The 19,882-nt window shown below is 40.9% G+C and overlaps 1 protein-coding gene across 2 annotated transcripts in view; it reads right to left on the bottom strand.

Annotated features, from left to right (window-relative positions):
- ATRN (attractin) overlaps positions 1-19,882 on the bottom strand; it is a 174,862-nt gene that overhangs the window by 6,970 nt on the left and 148,010 nt on the right. Inside the window, exons 26-28 of one of the 2 annotated variants that reach the window (XM_029220622.1) lie at positions 12,438-12,516; positions 8,867-8,974; positions 3,439-3,557 (exon numbers count right to left, since the gene is read on the bottom strand). In XM_029220622.1, coding sequence (XP_029076455.1) covers positions 3,439-3,557; positions 8,867-8,974; positions 12,438-12,516 — 306 coding nt within the window. The remainder of the gene's footprint in view (positions 1-3,438; positions 3,558-8,866; positions 8,975-12,437; positions 12,517-19,882) is intronic. The other variant, XM_029220620.1, reaches the window with a different exon arrangement.

Genomic DNA, 19,882 nt, shown 5'->3' with positions numbered 1-19,882 from the left:
AACTTAAAAGTTTTTGCACAGCAAAGGAAACCCTGACAAAATGAAAAGACAACCTACTGAATGGGAGAAAATATTTGGAAATGATATGACCAATAAGGGGTTAATATATAATATATAAATAGCTCATAAATTGAATATCAAAAAACCAAACAACCCTATTAAAAAACAGAAGACCTGAATAGACATTTTCCCAAAGAAGACATACAGGCACCATACAGATGGCCAACAGGCACATGAAAAGTTGCTGAACATCACTAATCATAAGGAAAATGCAAATTAAAACCACAAGGAGGTATCATCTCACACCTGTCAGAATGGCTATCATCAAAAAGACCACAAATAACAAATGTCAGTGAGGATGTGGAGAAAGGGGAACCCTTGTATACTGTTGGTGGGAATGTAAATTGGTGAAGCCACTGTGGGAAACAGTATGTAGGTTCCTCAAAAAAATAAAAGTAGAACTACCATATTCCACTCCTGAGTATACTTCCAAAGAAAACAAAAATACTGATTTAAAAAGATACATGCACCCACAATGTTCATAGCAACATTCACAGCATCATTTATAATAACCAAGATATAGAAGCAACCTAAGTGTCCATTAACAGATGAATGGATAATGAAGATGTTTTTTACACACACACACACACACACACACACACACACACACACACTGGAATACTACTCAATCATAAAAAATAATGACATTCTGCCATTTGCAACAATATGAATGAACCTAGAGATTATTACGCTTAGTGAATAAGTCAGACACTGAAAGATAAATACTCCATGTTATCACTTATACGTGGAATCTGAAAAAAGAGAACAAACGAATGCATATAATGAAACAGACTCACAGATACAGAGAACAAAGTGTTGGTTACCAGTGGTGAAAGGGAAGGCAGGAGGGGCAAGACAGGGCTATGGGATTAAGAGATACAAATTACTATGTATAAAATAAATAAGCAACAAGGATATATTGTATAGCACAGGGAAATATAACCATCATTTATTTATTCATTTAAAGAATGATTTTAACTGCAGGCGAATGGCTGGATGGAGGTGTGGGAGGGGGTTGGGGCTGTGATTTTAGAGGTCAAGGGTAGAAGAAGCAGACTACAGGGGAGAGATGGCAGCTGAGGTTAGATGAGAGACGTGGTAGAGTAAATGAAACAAAGTGGAAGAATGAGACTCCAGATGTAGGACCAGCAGAACTCGCCTGTGAATTATACATAGAGAGGTGAGGGCTGCCTAGGATGACTCTTGAGTTTCTGGCTTGAGCAACTGGCTGAACAATGAATTCCTTTACTGAGATGGAGATCAAAGGACCAACTGGTTAGAAGGAGGACAAGCTCCATTTTGGACATTTTAGGCTTGATAAGACCTTGAGGTATCCAAGTGGACATTTCAAGTAGGCAATCGAATAATTGGGTGTGAAGCTTGGCAAGGAGGACATTTTAGGCTTGATAAGACCTTGAGGTATCCAAGTGGACATTTCAAGTAGGCAATCGAATAATTGGGTGTGAAGCTTGGCAAGGAGGACAAGAATTAGAGATATTAACCTGGGAAAGACAGTGATTACTTAATTTTTGGGAATAATAAGCTCACAATGAAAAAGAAAAGAGCCCAGCGTTTAGCAGGAGGAACCTTAAGGTGTAGAGACTGGAAAGGAGATTAGCCATTATTTTGTAATAACTTTAAAGGTAGTACAATCTATTAAAAATATTGAATCACTATGTTGTGCACCTGAACCTAATATAGTACTGTAAATCAACTATACTTCAATAAAAATGAATGAATGAATGAATGAAATGGGGGATACAGAAGGGGTGGCAGGGATGGCCCCACCCTTGGGGTAGCTCTCAAGTAGTGAGCAGGTCTTCGTCAGGAGTCCAGGGGGTTGGGGCACATCAGGCAAAGTCTGGAGCAGGAAAGGCCACAGTGTTGCAAGCCTGTCACCGCTCCCCTCCCAGCCCCAGCCAGTACCTTGCCCTCAGGGAGCACCAGTCAATGTCTGCTGAGCTGGGCAGGAGATACTGCTCCAGAGCGTCAGGTTAATGGGTCATTCTGCCCTCAACATGGACAAGGCCAAGTTAGGGGCTGAACTCACAGGAATCCCTAGATGAGGGCAAATCAAGCCATTCGCTTATGAAATGAAGACAATAAATCCTGACCTGGCCATGCCTAATGTCCTCCCTCATAAGAACACCATGGACCCAGACCTTCCAAAAGCTGAGTTGGAGTGGAGGCCTGCAGAATCATCTCAACTGAAAGTTGTCTAAAACATTCATATTGTCTGAGGCATCCCTCCAAAGTACTCCATGATTAATCAAAATACTTCCAAAACTATATTCCATATTTCCTTCATGTTCAACAGTAAAAGAATGTTTATCTAAATTATGATTCAAGTATTTGATGGAGTAGTGTAAAAGATGGATAAAACACTATATAGTAAGTTGTAAAAATGTTTATGATAGTTACATGAAAAAAGAAGAATAAAAATTAGTTAATTTAATTAAAAATTGCTGATAAGGGCTGGAAAGGAAACAGAACAGTGAAAATTGGTGGGTGTTGGATGGTAGAATTGTGAATAAATTTTCAAAAACTTCCTTTAGGATGTTATAATTGTTGTTTGTACCTTATACTTAGAGTGAAAAAGAAAAAGAAATACAGAAATACAGAAAAAGAAATAGTGTTAGAAATACCACTTGAGGGAGCTAGCTGGAAGCCATGAGAGTAAGATGATTGAGGAAGAGCATATGGAGTGAAGAGGGAGAAAGCCTACATTTAGAGGCAGAGCAAGGAAAAAGATAGTAAAGGAGCAACACAGACCCGGGGGACTGGAAACACTGGCGGCAAAGAAGGTTTGGCCGGAAGCATCAATACCACTGGCAGGCTGAGAAGGCTGGGGCAGTGAGGAGATCCAGATTTTTCCCAGGAAGGAATGGTGACCTCAGGAAAGATAGGTTAGGAATACAGTGGCAATGGGATCATTTCTCCAAATCCTCACAACGACACGAGGCAGGCCCTACAGGTATACCCCACTTTATTGTGCCTCACAGATACTGTGTTGTCATTGTTGTTTAACAAATTGAAGGTTTATGGCAACCCGGCACTGTCAGATAATAGTTAGCATATTTAGCAATAAAGCGTTTTTAAATTAAGGATGTACCTTGTCTTTTTAGACATAATGCTATTGCATCTTAACAGGCTACAGTATAATGTAGACATAACTTATAAGCACTGGGAAACCAAAAAATTCATGTGACTCGCTTTATTGTGATATTTGCTTTATTGACGTTTTCTGGAACCAAACCTGCAATATCTCCGAGGTCTGCCTGAATGCAATATCGCTTTTATAACCAAGTTCTCTATGAAAGGGAAGGAGCCTTCACACATCTAAAACATAAACCTCATTTGTCAATGACCCTCATCTACTCACCCGACTGCCCAGGAGGAGGGATTCCACTGAGGCCTCGAGGGAGCCTCACAAACACAGAGAGGACAGCAGCTTTGTTGCCAAAACATGGCTCCAGGGCAATGGGCTTGGGAATAGTCTGGTGGAAAAAAACAAAGAATTACCTAAAGCAGTGTTTCTGAAGAAACACCTTCACCAGCCTTTAGATGTGATTTTTTTTTCTTTGCGGTATGCGGGCCTCTCACTGCTGTGGCCTCTCCTGTTGCGGAGCACAGGCTCCGGACGCGCAGGCTCAGCAGCCGTGGCTCACGGGCCCAGCCTCTCCGCGGCATGTGGGATCCTCCTGGACCGGGGCACGAACCCGTGTCCCCTGCATCAGCAGGCGGACTCTTAACCACTGCGCCACCAGGGAAGCCCTAGATGTGATTTTTAAAGATGCCCCTATATTAGTTTCTATTGCTATGAAACAAATCACAAACTTCGGTGCTTAAAGCAGCACCTATTTATTATCTCAATTTTGTAGGTCAGAAGTCCAGGCAAGAGCTCTGTAGGGCTCTCTGCTTAGGGGTATAGGTCCTATTCATGTCTTCTATGAGTTCTGGAAAAATTCTCAGCTCTATCTCACAAAAGTCTCAAGGGTCTCAGCTCTTGTCTTCAGAAGGTGGAAGTCAAGTTATCAGCTGCATTCCACTCTTACCAGGAGGCACTGGGGAAGAACCTGCTTCAAAACTCATTAAAGTTGGCAGAATCCAGTTCCTTCCATCTCTAGGTCTAAGGTCCCCACTTCCTTGCTAGCGATCAGCCAGGGGCCACTCTTCTCTTGGAGGCCACTCACATTCCCCCCTACCTGGTCCCTCCAGCTTGAAACCACTGATGGTGCTCAAGTTCTTCTCATGCTTCCTCTTCTGCCACCAGCCAGAGAAAGCTTTCCTTATATCTTAATATCAACTACCCTCAGACTTTAATTACTTCTGCAAAATCTCTTCATAGCAGAACCTGGAGTAGTGTTTGATTGAATATCCATAAGACAGGAATCTTGGGAGCCATCTTTAGAATTGTGCCATCAATTTCTTCAAATTGAAGAAAATCATTTCCAGAACCACTGTGACTACAGCACAGGGAAATGAATAGATGAGTGAAATGGCAGAAGTGGGGAAACCAGTTATGAAGCAACTGCAAAAACCTAGGTGGAAGAGGATAATGGCCTAGATCAAGGTGATAGGTAACAGTGGTGGAGGTGGTGCACAGCGGTCAGGAAATATTTTTGAAGATAAAGTCAAAAAGATTTGCTGATGGACTGGCTATCCAATGAGGATGAGAGCAAGGACGGGTCAAGGACAATTTTGGCCTGAGCAACTAGGATGATGAGTTGGGGAAGTTATGCCAGAGGAGCAGGTGTGGGGAACAGTATTTAGAACTCAGTTTTGAACATGTTAAATCTGTTAAGATGCTTATTAAGACATCCAAGTGGGAACACTGAGCAAGCAATTTGATATATAAGTTGTATACTCACAGGAGAGGTTTGAGTGGAGAGGTTTAAACATCATGGTGTTTAAATACATGATGGATAAGATCACTGCTATGGTCTGAATATTTGTGTACTCCCAAAATTCATATGCTAAATTTTTTTTTGTGGCTGCGCTGGGTCTTCGTTGCTGTGCGTGGGCTTTCTCTAGTTGCGACGAACCGGGGCTACTCTTCATTGTGGTGCATGGGCTTCTCATTATGGTGGCTTCTCTTGTTGTGGAGAATGGGCTCTAGGCGCACGGGCTTCAGTAGTTGCAGCATGTGGGCTCAGTAGTTGCGGCACGCAGGCCCGAGAGCAGGCAGGCTTTGGTAGTTGCGGTACGTGGGCTCCACAGTTGTGGTGCATGGGCTTAGCTGCTCCGCAGTATGTGGGATCTTCCCAGGCCAGGGATCAAACCTGTGTCCCCTGTACTGGCAGGTGGATTCTTAACCACTGAGCCACCAGGGAAGTCCCATATGTTAAATTATAATACCCAATGTGACAATATTTGGAAGTAGGGCCTTTGGGAGATGATTAGGTCATGAGGGCACAGCCCTCATGAATGGCATTAGTGCCCTTAGAAAAGAGACCCTGAGAGCTCCCTCACCCCTCCTACAACGTAAAATTACAGCTAGAGGGAATTCCCTGGCGGTCCAGTGGTTAGGACTCTGCACTTTCACTGTCAAGGGCCCAGGTTCAATCCCTGATCGGGGAACTAAGATCCCATGGTGCAAGCTGCATGATGTGGCAAAAAAAAAAAAAAAAAAAAAAAAAGATTACAGCTACAAGTCACTATCTATGAACCAGAAAGCAAGTCTTCCCCAGACACCTAATCTGCCAGCACCTTGATCTTGGGTTTCCCAGCCTCCAGAACTGTGAGAAATTAATTTCCATTATTTATAAGCCACCCAGTCTCTGATACTTTTTATAGCAGCCTGAACAGACTAAGACAATCACCAATGGTGTAGGTGTAAAAGAGGTGAGAAGAGGCGCAAAGACTGAGCCTGAGATGGCCACGACTGTTAAAAGATGTTGGGAGATGAAGAGGGTTGAACGAAGAATACAGAGCACAGAACAGCCAGAAGGTGTGTGGTGTCCTGACAGGAAAGTCAAGACAGCATTTTAAAGAGCAGCCGGCTGTGCCGTATGTGTGACACGGGGTGTCACTCAGGCTTGTCTATTCTTCCCAATCCCACAAATTATCACTATTTTATCAGGACAACGTTTGCTTAGATTTAGGCACATGTTTACCATCTGATTTACTCACTATTCCCTCTTATTCCACCCTCCTGGGGTAATTTCCCTCCTCTCTAGCACATCCTTTAGACATCTCTTTTATACACGTCTGTTGGTGGCAAGTGCTCGGTATTTCCCATAATCTGAGGATATCTATCTTTATTTTATCCTTGTTCTTGGAAGGTAGTTACTGGGTACACTATCCTAGGTTGGCAGTTCTTCTCTTTCAATACTTTGAAGACATTCTTCTTCTCTCTTGTAGCTCCTGAGAAGTCAGTCAGCTGTCACTCTGTCATTCCTTTGTAGGTGATCTGTCTTTTTTTCCCCAGTTATTTTTTAATGTGGTAAAATGCACATAACAAAATTTACTATCTTAACCATTTTTAGGTATACAGTTCAGTGGTATTAAGTAATTTATATTGTTGTGCAACCATCACCACCATCCATCTCCAAAACTCCTTCATCTTGGAAAACTGAAACTCTATACCCATTAAACGGCAACTCCCCATTCCTTCCTCTCCCAAGACCCTGGCAACTACCATTCTATTTTCTGTCTCTATGAAGTTGACTACTCAAGGTACCTTATATAAGTGAAATCATACAGTGTTTGTCTTTTTGTGACTGGCTTTCACTTAGCATAATGTCTTCAAGGTTCACCTATGTTCATCTATGTAGCATTGGTCAGACTTTCTTTCCCTTTTAAGGCTGAGTAATATTCCATTGTATATATATACTACATTCTGTTTATCCATTCATACCTCAATGGACACGTAGGTTGGTTCCAACTTCTAGCTACTGTGAATAAAGCTGCTATGCACACGGTGTGCGAATATATCTTCAAGACCCTGCTTTCAATTCTTTTGGATATATACCCAGAAATAGAATTGCTAGATCATATAATAATTCTATTTTTATTTTTTTTGGTACACGGGCCTCTCACTGTTGTGGCCTCTCCCATTGCGGAGCACAGGCTCCGGACGCGCAGGCTGAGCGGCCACGGCTCACAGGCCCAGCCGCTCCACGGCATGTGGGATCCTCCTGGACCGGGGCACGAACCTGTGTCCCCTGCATTGGCAGGCGGACTCTCAACCACTGCGCCACCAGGGAAGCCATATTTTTATTTTTTTGAGGAAGAGAAACACTGTTTTCCACAGCAGCTGCATCATTTCCATTCCCACTAACAGTACACAAGGGTTCCAATTTCTCCACGTTGTAGTGATCTTTTTTTGTTCTGGCTAATTTAAGACATTCTCTTTGTCTTTGGAGTTCTACAGTTTCACTATGATAAACCCAACTGTAGTTTTCTTTCTCCCCTGCCTTCCCTCTGCTTTCTTTCCTTACTCCTGCTTACAATATGTTTTGCTAGAATCTGTATAATCATGTCTTCCATCAGTTCTGGAAAATTCTCAGCTCTTTGAATATTGCCTCTCCTCCATTCATTTGTTCTGGGACTGTGATAATATATATGTTAAGTTTTCTCATTCTATCCTCCATATTCTCATTATCTGTCATATTTTCCATCTCGTTGTCTCTCTGTTCTGCAGCCTGTGTAGTTTCTTCAGAGTCATCTTCCAGCTCAAAAGCTCTCTCCTTACTTGTGTCTGGTGTGCTGTTTAACATGTAAACTGAATTATTTAAAAAATTTCAACTACTGTATTTTCCATTTCTAACAGTTCCATTTGGTTCTTTTTCAGGTGTGATTGGCCATTCTTGACTCTCATGGCTTCCTCATCTTTATGATTCTATCTTTCGTTTCTTTAAACATTTCATACAGAGCTATATTATATTCATTAGATGCCACTTCTGTTGCTTCTGCTGACTCTTATTCATGGCTTTTCTCTTTTGTCCTTGGTGATCACTGATTCCTTGGTCTTGATCTATGGGAGTCCTACATGGCTGAATTGGGTATGTTTTCCCTCAGACAGGATCTGCATCTACTTCAGCTGTGAGATGTGGTGTGTTACCAGTCTAGAACCACTTTAGACCACGCATGGCTCTGGTTTTGGTTCATGGTTTGTTCTTTTTTGGAGGAGGGAAAGGAGAGTGGTCCCTGGAAATCTCACATACTTCCCGTAAGCTCAGTAATGCTTTAATAAGTATGTTAGGACATATAGGTTTTATATATATATATATATATATATATATATATATATATATATATAATATATATACACATACATATACATATGTATATATGTGTGTGTATACATATCTCCATGAACATATAGCTGTTTCCCAAGAGTATCTGAAATATTTCATCATTTTGTTAAAAGAGAAAGTCTTATCATTTTCTTCATCATGGTGGGGGGATCAGAATTATTTATTTTGACTACAGAATTCATAGTCAATCATGATTTTTCCCCTTTTAAAAAATCCCCCAAAATACTTATAAGGAACAATGGTTCAATTTAGCTATTTTCAAGTTTTCAAGTATTACGCCATAGAAAACTTACAAGAATATGACAAGTTATTTACAATTTAAAATTCCCTGAATATGAGACTGCTTAACAACATGAATCAAAGATTAGAAAATGAAAGCAAAAGAATACCTGACACTTTCAGTGTGTGGACTTACTGTTAAGAAGAAAGAGAGAGGATAACATAAGAGGCAACAGAATGAGGCTCTTGCTCTCTCTGGTTCCCCAGACTTAGAAGCATGAGTTTTGATAAGTTAAGTCACAGGGACTTTTGAAATACAATCTCACCTTTATACTTCCCCCAATAAGATCAGGAGGCTCTTCATCTGTTTCCAAGGCAACATTTACAGAGGCAAAGGGACGACTGGCCATCTGCTGCATCTCTCGAAGAAGTTGCTGATAAGTAATACAGCAATCATTAATGCAAAGAGTACTGAGGGGATTTTATTAGAGAATACTACATATTAAAAATACCTCATCCTCCCTGATTCAAACAAATCAAGTCCAAAACGATATTTTTGAGACAGCTGGGGAAAACTGGACATGGACCAGGTATTAACATTTTAATTTTGTTGGCTGTGATGACAGTATTGTTATATTAAAGAAAAAGTCCTTATCTGTTAGAGATACATACTAATGTACTGATGGATATAATGCTATGATGCCTGCTTGTTAAACACACAAAATAAATTATCCTATCTCCTTATATTTTTATTACTAGATTAAAGCCAGGCTTTCTTTTTTCCTGCTGAAACTTGAACCAAGTATTTACACAGCAACAAAAACTATCCTTTGTTACACAGTAGATAGGAACTGAAAGAGCTCTTTATTCAGAGAGGTGGTATAAGCTAAACACAAAAAACCATGAAGTTTTGCAGAGCAGAGGGACAACTAGGGGCTCTGGATTTAGGGAGGCTTGGATATGAATATCTGCTTCAACACTCTCCAGCTGTGTGACTTTAAAAAAGGTGTTTAAAGTCTCTGGGTTTCAATTCCCTCCTCTCTGAAATGGGTTTTTAATCCCATAAAAGTATCAGTAGGATTAAATGAGATGCTTTAACTAGCACAGTGCCTAGTACGTGGTGTGTTGTCAATCATATATCATTAGGGATATCAGAAATCTGGGCATGTCACTGAAGCTCTGAGGTCATGCTGTGGAAGACAATGAGGCCCTACTTCGACCACTTCCTTGGAACTACTGTAGGAGACAGAATCTTGGGCTGGATAGATCATGGCTCTGTTTTAGAACGGCATTTTTATATTAAACATTGTGTTAACGTGTCAATAATCACATTCCTACATCTCACAAAGCTATTGGTCCATTTACTCAACAAATACATATAACAACAACCCTCCTCTGGGTTCTCTGCTATTCTAAGTGTGGAGTCACAGTGAGACAGAGTGCCTACCCGCCTCCAGTTCCCAGTCTAGTTCCTTTATGACAAGTGCAGGAGATCATGTGAGTAAAGGCACTTAAAATGGGCCTGGTATGTAGCAATGACTTAAGCAGTATTAGCTATTATTTTTGTTATAAAAAATATCACATCACTTTTCTACAGTTCTGAGAGGGATAAATCATGAACGATATTTTAGAAAAGAAAAAATATATTTTGAATGGTCAGGTTCACAGTAACAGAGAAATTTTAAGTCACAAAGGTAAAGGCTTAGTTTATTGGTTGATCAACTGTGTAATAAGCATACTTTTTTGGGGGAAAACCTCTTCTCTGCAAGGTGTTCATCTTATTTTCTTTCACGTACACTGCAAATATTTTCCAGTTGGTTGTTTGTCTTCTATGTTATTCATTTGTTTATTTTTTATATACTTTAGTAATTTTATGCAGGTAAATCTATATGATGTTTTAATCATCTTATATGAAAATAATAATTTTATTCCCTTTCCGAAAGTAACAAAACTTCTTATTTCTATTTCTCTTAGTGCAGAGTCTAGAATACCCAGAACAAAAGTAAGTGACTATGGGGACTACTTTGTGATTAGAAACATGGTCTGTGAAGACAGAAGTCCTAAGTTTAAAGCCCAGTTTGGTGTCTTTATTGTAATTGTGTGGTGATGGGTAAGTTACTTTGCCTCTCTGAGCCTCAGTTCCTCTATCTGTGAAACAGGACCAGTGTCACTATTTTATAGGGTTGTTGTGAGGATTAAATTAGTTAATCTATATAAAACCTCTTACAACAGTGCCTGCAATTTAGAAATGCTCAAATGTCAGTTCTTAATATGACTAACTTGTCTGGATTTTATTGGGTACAAACTCTAGTATTTTTTTTATCATGGGTGATGTTGGTTATCTGGTTATTCTTCAGAGTGTTGAGGAGGTATTATTTTTGAGTTTACTAAGACTTTTGTTTTTAAACTAGGAATGAGTGTTAATATCAATAAATGACTAAATGATTACTTGGCCACTACCGAAAATTTAGGTTTTATTTTTTTTATTTACTACCGAAAATTTAGGTTTTATTTTTTTACTGATATAACATATCCTAGTAGGTTTTCTGGTGTGAAATGATCCCTTTTCTACACTGGTAAACTAGACTGCTGCACGTACAGTCATTATACAACTGGTCTTTACTTTTTGGTGTTACATTTCTCAGGTTTTGGTTTCAAGGTTTCTAAGCATAAAATGTATCAGGATTCTTTTAGGCTTCCCATCTTTTCCTTTACCCTGGAACCGTTTATATATTTTGGAAATAATTAATTCTCATAAGCACCCAAGAAGGAATAGACTATTATTATCTCCATAAGCTCATCTCAAATTGAAACTCCTTGGGTCTAATACCCTTTGTGGAGAGAGTAATATCTTGACAAGTTTTTGATTCCTTCCTTGGTACTAGTTTATATGGCTTCTCACTTTTTTATTACACATTTGGATAACATATTTTTTCAGAATACTGTGCTATTTGTTGAGATTTTAAAATATCTTAGTAATAGAGCTATTAAAAAGAAAAAAACCTCTGAATAAGTTATCCACTGAATTTTTAAAATCATAATAAAGAGGGTGTAACGCTACCTCTATGATAACATCACCTTTACATGGGTCAGAAAAGGTGTCACGGCCCCCAGGAAGAGGCTCATATCCTGAAGCCTATCTTAACCCCATTACAGACACTAATGTTCTATGAACAGTGCTGCATGCTTGTGAATTTTGATTTTAGATATTTCTGTTCTCCTCTAAATCTTGTCTATAGATCAAGTTTTATATAGAAAACCAAAGAGCACAAAGTCTAGATCTTAGTGCACCTCTATTTAGCAACAATGCAATAGACATGATAACTAAAAGGCAGAGTAAATACACAAGTGAAAGTTGCAATAAACAGTTTTTGTGTTGTAATTTTTCATCAAGTTTATTTGATTTGCCAATTATAAATATTTTCTGGACTTATTAATATTACTTTTGGAATGGAGCTCTGGAAATAAATCAACACTCATTAATAAATAGAACTCAAGCAAATACTTAATTAGACACACATTTATCTTTCCTTGAATAATGAGAAACTCTTGATATTTTACTCTCATCCTCATGAAAGACTCCTGTAAAGGCTGTGCTACTAAGCCTTCAGATCTCCAGCCTGAGCTAAGGAACCAGCTTCTGGTAGGAAGGATAAAAAAATTGACTTCACCTGTAAGTCAGTATGATTCTTAGTTTCCTTTTAGAAAGTTAAAACCATGTGGTGCAGAATGAACTATAGCTTACATAGCACTGATTGAAGTCTACTGACCATACATTACTCTCTCTATAGATATATCCATCAATTATCACTAAATAGCAAAACTGACTTGCTTAAGGGAAATACGAAGGAAAACGTTCTTACAGGGATTCATTAATCTTTAACCACTGAGGCTTACCTCTCTACGTCTGGAAGCCCAACAACTTTGTTTGATCTTCCAAACCACAGCAGCCACCAGGAGCAAAGAGAGGAAACAACTGTGAGAAAGGAAAGGAAAGTACTGAGTTATTATCCCAACCCCCAGAATCAGCACACTGTCATCTACACCCCATGTCAGGCAGGGAAACAATCCCCCAAATACCAACTCCAAGCTCCTTTCTGATGAGTCATCACACCATGTCCTGGTTCACAGGAAACAAAGTGTGAGAAGACTTTGATAAGCTGGGCTTCCCGACCCAACTAGACAATACTGTCTCCACAAGGTACTCTGAGAGGAGAGCCTTGATTTCCTGCCGGCTTTTATCAGAATGGTCCATCATGGCTTATCCCAAATAATAAAAACAATTCTATGATAATTATGACAAGTAACAAGCATGCTATTTAATCAAATTAGCAAAAATCTACTGGTAAAGTCTAAAAAAGTGAGAAAAGTTAACTATCAAAGTAACAACCAGCTTTTCATAAGGGACAATAAATTTATATGTAGTAATATATATTCAAAGTAAATACCTATTTTTAAAATAAAATAAAACAACTAAATTCAAGCCAACAACTTTCTTAAAAGTATTAGGAGAAGACGAAGTCCCAGTGGTCTTATAACTGCAAGTGACTTCAATGTTCTCTCAAGATTCAATGCCTCTTAAACCAGGCACCGAATGGTTTGAAAAGCTACTGTGACAGCAAAGAGAATGACTGACTTCTGATTAAAAGGACTAATGAGCCTAACAAATAAACCTCTTAGTAACCACTAAATAATTTTAAAATTGGCATTTTCACTCATTAACTTGTAAAAGGGGCTTGTTACAGAGTACTGTTCCAGGGTGTTACAAGCAGACACAAGGCTTTCCGCCCCTGTAGTTGGGTACTCTCTTGCTGAGCTCTGTGTTTGCAGGATGGGGTTGGCTTTACGAGAGGCAGCTTCAGTGCACAGATCGCTTAAGACAGGCCTCCATAGCTGGCTGGTGACAGGCCCTCTAAGGTGCTAGGAGGACTGAGCTTCTGCCCTTTCAGAAATAGAAATTAAGCCTCCCTCAGCCCATCACCTCCCTAAGAGGCACAGAGTGCAGACCCCTCCACTGGGTCCCCTGACAAAAGAGAAGCTCCCCAGGTTATCACTCAGTGGAGAGTCTTCAGTTCCTATCTTGCTGGGCCTCCCGGCTGTCCTGACACTGATGATCCTTCCTCCTTTCTGACAGTTTCTATTTTTCTTTTTATCAGTACTTTATTGAGGCAGGTCCTGTTCTAGGCTCATGGAATACACCAGTGAACAGAACAAAAGACCACTTTTCCCATGGAGTTTACATTTCAGCAGATGGAGGTAAACAGTAAACAAAATAAGTGAGCAAATTACAGAGCATGTCAGAAGGGAGTAAATACTACACAGATAAAAAGATGTTAAGGGTAAAGAGGTTCAGGAGTGACAGTGGCACTCTAAAGCAGAATGGTCAGAGTGGGTGGGCCTTAATTCTTGAGAAGGTGACATCTGAGCTAAGACACAGAGGATGTGTGGGAGGTGGCTTGTGAAGGTCTGCAGAAATGCACCTGGGCAACCAGGGTCAGCCAGTGCAAAGCCTGAGGCAAGGATGTGCCTGGGATTTCTTGAGGAACCTCAGGAGGCCAGTGTTACTGGAGTGGGCGGGGGGGGGGGGGGGGGTTAGGCCAGGGATAAAGACACAGAGGTAAGAAGAGGGCAGATCACGAGGGCCCGAAAGGCATTATAATGGTGTTGGATTTTACTGAGTGAGATGAGCCAGTGCAGGTTTTTGAGCAGACAAGTGTCATGATTTAATTTATGCTAAGGAGACCATTAAGGTAGCAATGCAGAAATAGAAAGAACAGGAGTCTAGGTGAGAAATGAGGGCGGCTCAAACCAGGATGGTGGTAGCAGGGATGTGAAAAGCACTTTGGAATCTGGACATGACTTGAAGGTCAAGGCAATAAATAGGATTTCCTGATGGGCTGGATGTAGGGTATAAAAAAGAGAAGTCAGGGTCTGAGGAACTTGCCATCAAACCTGGACAGGGAAGACTCTGAGGGGAGCAGGTGCGAGACAGCAGAGAGTTTAGTTTTAGACATGTTGAGTTCTGAGACATCTACCTGAAAGCTACTGGGGGCTGGAGACAGCATTTGAGAGTCATCAGCATATACATGGTATTTGAAGTAATGAATCTGGATGAGGTCATCAAGGGGATGAATACAAATAGAGAAGAGTGTCTTAGGGGCACCCCAACACTGAGAAGTTGGGGAGAATAGGAAGAAGCAGTAAGGGAGTCTGAGAAGAGTAACCTTCTTTAGTCTTTCATGGTTTCTATGCATAATCCTGCTTTTTCCCCCCCATCAGCTTGCTTTCTGGTACTTTTATTCTAATAGATAAACACATGGTGGCAGCAAATCCACATGGAAGAACATGAAACACATGAGTTGGTCAGGATGCTGCTGATGCAGCTGAATACAGGGCTGGCCTCAGAGGCAAGGAGTCTGGTGTCACTCAGAGGCCTCTCTTGGACTACCCTCAACACAGAACTGTGAAACAGTGCAGCTCAGAAGGTCTGTGCCCCTTATCCCTGAGGGGCTTCTGTCTCCAATGCAGACCTGTTAGAAACACCAACAACCCAGTTTCTTCTGCCTGTTCCAGTTTTTCTGAGAGACATAAACAGCATACCGACACACAATGATTGTTCCTCAAAGCTGATATGTGCATGATTTCTCCAAGGGTAACACAACAATGAAGAATTTACTAGTTATTTCAAAAAAGGTGGCACTTGCTGATACCCCTCCCTTCTTTTTTTTTCCTACCACTAATCTGGGTACAGGTGGGGCTGTGACTCAGTGTTCATCTTACTGCAGTTCCTCTTATCAACTGTTTTCTATAGTTTTTAATACAAATGTAATTTTTTAAAAAATCATGGAAATTTTCAAACATACACAAAAGAAGAGAGACTGATATGTTCATTACTCAGCCTTGCAATTATTAACATTTTCCTATGGCATTCAAAGATCATTCTTAAAGAAGTGTATTTCTCTCTTTCAACACAGGGACACTGGCCCCAGGCTAAGGGTCTTTCACTTCTTTTCAGCTCTGTACCTAGGAAAAAACAAGAATCCTTTGTCCTTTTTTGTCCTAAACCTGTCCCTGCTTATCAGAGGCTTACACTTTCCTGAGACTATGCTCAGAAATCCATGTCTTGACTCTAGGTCTTTCTTTCCATCTTTTGTATCAATATATATCTTTGAAAACTCACAATATTTTCTGAGAGCTCTGTGTTTGGGGATGTTTTTCACCAGCTTAACTGTAATTGTGTAAGTAGAATGATACTTTTGAGAGTGTACTGAACTTTGCTTTTCCTGTCCTTGCAAGTCTAGCCTTTCTAAAACTACATATTCGGGACTTCCCTGGCAGCCCAGTGGTTAAGAATCTGCCTTCCAATGCGGGGGACGTGGGTCCGATCCCTGGTCGGGGAACTAAGATCCCACATGTCGCGAGGCAACTAAGCCCACGCACTGCAACAACTGAGCCCGTGCCACAGCTAGAGAGCTCGCATACCGCAACTAAGACACAACTAAGCCAAAAATAAAAATAAATAAAATAAAAACAAGAAAACTACATATTCACTTCTTGGCCTGGCCTTGACCTCCCAACCAATCTAAAACAGAGACACTGCTGCTTCTTCCCAAGTTCCTGTGATGTGCACTTCACCATTCTGGTTTGAATTAGATCCAGAGTGGTAGTACCCCATATCACTTCCATCTTCTGGAAAATGAAATGATCAACGAGACATGGATGTGTCAAAATGTCTGCTGTCAAGCTGGCAAGGACCTAAGCAGAAGTTCAGATAATTAAAAGTTTTACAAAAACATACCTTGCCAATATCAGGAATTCCCATTACAGTCCCTCCTATTGGTCAGTGCCTCCTATTGGACATCCCCTGCTTCTCCTTTTTATTCTCACCCAAATGCTATCTTCTAAGGCACCTCTAACTCCAGTGACACAGATGTTCAGAGTGTTAGTCTGTCTCTCCCTCTTCTACTAATAATCATTATCCTGACCACACTACCACATCACTTCCAGATACAAAGCTCTTTCACACGCATCACCTCATTTGATTTTCAGAGAAAGCAAGCAAATGGGTCTTATTATTTCCCTCTTTATACACACAAGGCTCCTACTGGAGTCTGGGAGAGCATCTCAATTAAGACACAAAGAGGGCTTAATGGATTTATCTGGATCTAGAGATTACTCTTCACTGTGCCCAAGTCTGGGAGTCCTTTTCTAACTTATCTCACACTGATATTTTCTCATTTGAATCACTGAGCTATCCCCTTCTACCCCCACCCCAACTCTAATTCTCTCTTCTGTATTCTATGAGCTATTCTTCAGAGTGCTTAGGATTATCTGTATACCTTTCCTTCTCTCATGTTTCATGTATATCCTTTTGGACCTGGTTAACTTGCTCTGGGAAAATATTTTCTTCCTCATGCTCATGAAAAGGACTCCATTCTCAGCTAAAAGCTCATCATTTCTACTTCCAAAACAAAATCCAGAAAAACCAAAGTTCTGCAGTCTTTTTTTTTTTTTAATATTTAGCAAAAGTCCTTTATTTTATTGTCTTTGAATTCAATGGAAGCTTAGTGGAAATTAAATTAAGTTTAATTTTTTAAAATTAATTTTTATTGGAGTATAGATGCTTTACAATGTTGTGTTAGTTTCTATTGTACAGCAAAGTGAATCAGCTATGCGTATACATATATCCCCTCTTTTTTGTATTTCCTTCCCATTTAGATCACCACAGAGCACTGAGTAGAGTTCCCTGAGCTATACAGTAGGTTCTCATTAGATACCAAAGTTCTGCCTTCTTTTCCAAAGGTTCCCACATTCAAAAAAAGGGAGAAGTGATGAGAACACCATCTGTCCTTGTTTTCTACACAAGATTCTGTGGTCCCTGATCGATTCTGATGGTGTCATTCAGTCTTCCACCAATCAGCTGAGGTGACTAATCCTCACTGGGTTGGTACTTGGCAGCTGAGTCACCTCAGTCTGTACACATGGTCCAAGAACATAACACACCTGCTAATTGGAGCTACCGAGTTAGCATACGGCCTCTGCATTCCTATCAGCAGCACCACGAGCTTTTTTCCCCTCAGAGAGGTTGGTGTCTATGGTCCCTCATGGCTCTGTGCTTCTCCTGAAGGTCTGCTTTACTTTTCACATATATTGGAGCATGACTCTGTGCTAGATGCTGAAAGTGTGTGTGTATACAGGGGTGAACAAAAGAGACACTGTACCTGCTCTCCCAAAGCTTAGAGTCTCACTGTGGACACATAGTACGCAAGTACAGAACTGTGATAAGTACCGTGATGAAAAATAATACAGTTCCATGGGAGGGTAGAACAAAGGGAGAGAATTTAGTTTGGGGGTTCATTGATGGAATCCTGGAGGAAGTGACACTGTGCCGAAATTTGAAGGATGAGTGTGGTATAGTAAGAAATATACATATGGTCTTTGTCCCAAGTTCCTGGCACAGGGCTCCTAAAACCCTTGAAATCTCCTATGTGATAGGAGCATCCTCTCCCCTCTTTTTTACACAACTGTTCATAATGGCTTTATTTGTAACAGTCAAAAACTGGAAACAACCTAAATGTCTATCAGGAGGTGAGCAGATAAATTGTGGTTTATCTTTACAGAGAATATTACTCAGCCTTAAAAAGGAAGAAACTATCTTTTAATTTTGATTTAAAAAATCTTTAAAATGTATCTTTACCAGTTTTCTACACAAAGTAATTTATATAATACAGAAGGGTATAAAAAAATGACAGTGGCTTTGAGTCTGAATTAACTTTTTTTGTTGTTTTTTTTTTGCAGTACGCGGGCTTCTCACTGTTGTGGCCTCTCCCGTTGTGGAGCACAGGCTCCGGACGCGCAGGCTCAGCGGCCGTGGCTCACGGGCCCAGCCGCTCCACAGCATGTGGGATCTTCCCGGGACTGGGGCACGAACCCGCGTCCCCTGCATCGGCAGGCGGACTCTCAACCACTGCGCCACCAGGGAAGCCCTGAATTAACTATTTTTTATTACACGTTTATGGAGATGTAATTCAGGAGTGTCTTTTCTCCCCTCATGGGAGGGAAGGACCTAAACAGCTTCTGGACGGGGCTGACCACCAGAAAAACGAATTATGTGATTAAAGGGTTAGACCATTCAGCCCCCCAGCACGCCTCCCCTCCACAGGAGGGTAGAGGGACTGGAGATTGAGTTCAATCACTAATGACCAGTGATTTCACCAATCATGCCTACTCAATGAAACCTTGATAAAATGTGGAATGATGAGGTTTGGGGGGCTTTCAGGGTTGGTGAACACATCGATGTGCTGGGAGTGTGTCATGCCCAGAAAGAGCATGGAAGCTCTGTGCTCTCCCTCTTGCCCTCATACCTTGCCCAATGCAACTCTGGGTTGTTGAACAACCACTGGGTTGCTCCTGAGTTGTATTCTTTATAATAAACCTGCAATTTTAAGTATGGTGTTTTCCTGAGTTCTGTGAGGCAACAGCAAACTGTTGAATCTGAGAGGGGTCACAGGAACAACCCAAACTTGTATTTGGCCAGGCAGAAGTATGGGTAGCCTTGGGACCCATTTGTGGTTGACGTCTGAAGTAGGAGCAGTCTTGTTGGACTGAGCCCTTAACCTGTGGGGTGTGCACTGATTCCACGTGGTTAGTGTCAGAACTGAATCGTAGGACAGTCAGTTGATGTCAGAGAATTGGTTTTTGTTTGGAAAAACAAAGCAATGGGTAAAAGTATACAGGTAAAGGGTAAGGAGAAGAGCATTTCAGAAAGAAGGAAAAGTATGTGCAAATGCCATGAGGTGGGAAGGAGCTTGGTGCTTTCTAAGAAACAGAAGGAGGCTCATGTAATGGGAATGCAGAACAGAGTAGCGTAAGGTGAAGGTGGAGAGGTGAACAGAGGCCAGTTCATGCAGGACCCTGGTTTTTATTTTAGATACAATGCAGAGCCACTAGATATGAGATAAGTGGTTAGATACAAACTAATTCATGGTTTTAAAGGTCTCCTCTGGACTTTTTGTGGGTTGTAAAGGAGCTAAAATCAACTGAAATAGTACTAGCGAGACTGTGATGGTTAGGGCTAGGGTGGGGAGTAGAGGTAGGGCAGGTTGCTAACCGTAACTGCTGGGATGTGGTGACGGAATGCCTTTTGGGTGTGAAAGGGAAAGAAGTGACTTGGAATCAGCAGCATGATTTGCCAATTAGTGATGTGGGGAAGACTGGTGAGGAAGGATCAAAAAGTTCATTTCTGGGCATGTTATGCTGCAGATGGGGATGGCAGACTTCAACCTGAGAACACAGAGTAAGGAGATGGCCAGGGTCAAGCTCTGGAAGAATAGCAACAATTA

The sequence above is a fragment of the Monodon monoceros genome, unplaced genomic scaffold (genome assembly GCF_005190385.1).
Source record: "Monodon monoceros isolate NGI ecotype Baffin Bay Population unplaced genomic scaffold, NGI_Narwhal_1 Super_Scaffold_13, whole genome shotgun sequence".
NCBI lineage: Eukaryota > Metazoa > Chordata > Mammalia > Artiodactyla > Monodontidae > Monodon > Monodon monoceros.
Note: the sequence above shows the minus strand (reverse complement) of the source record. Positions and strands in the feature narration are given on the sequence as shown.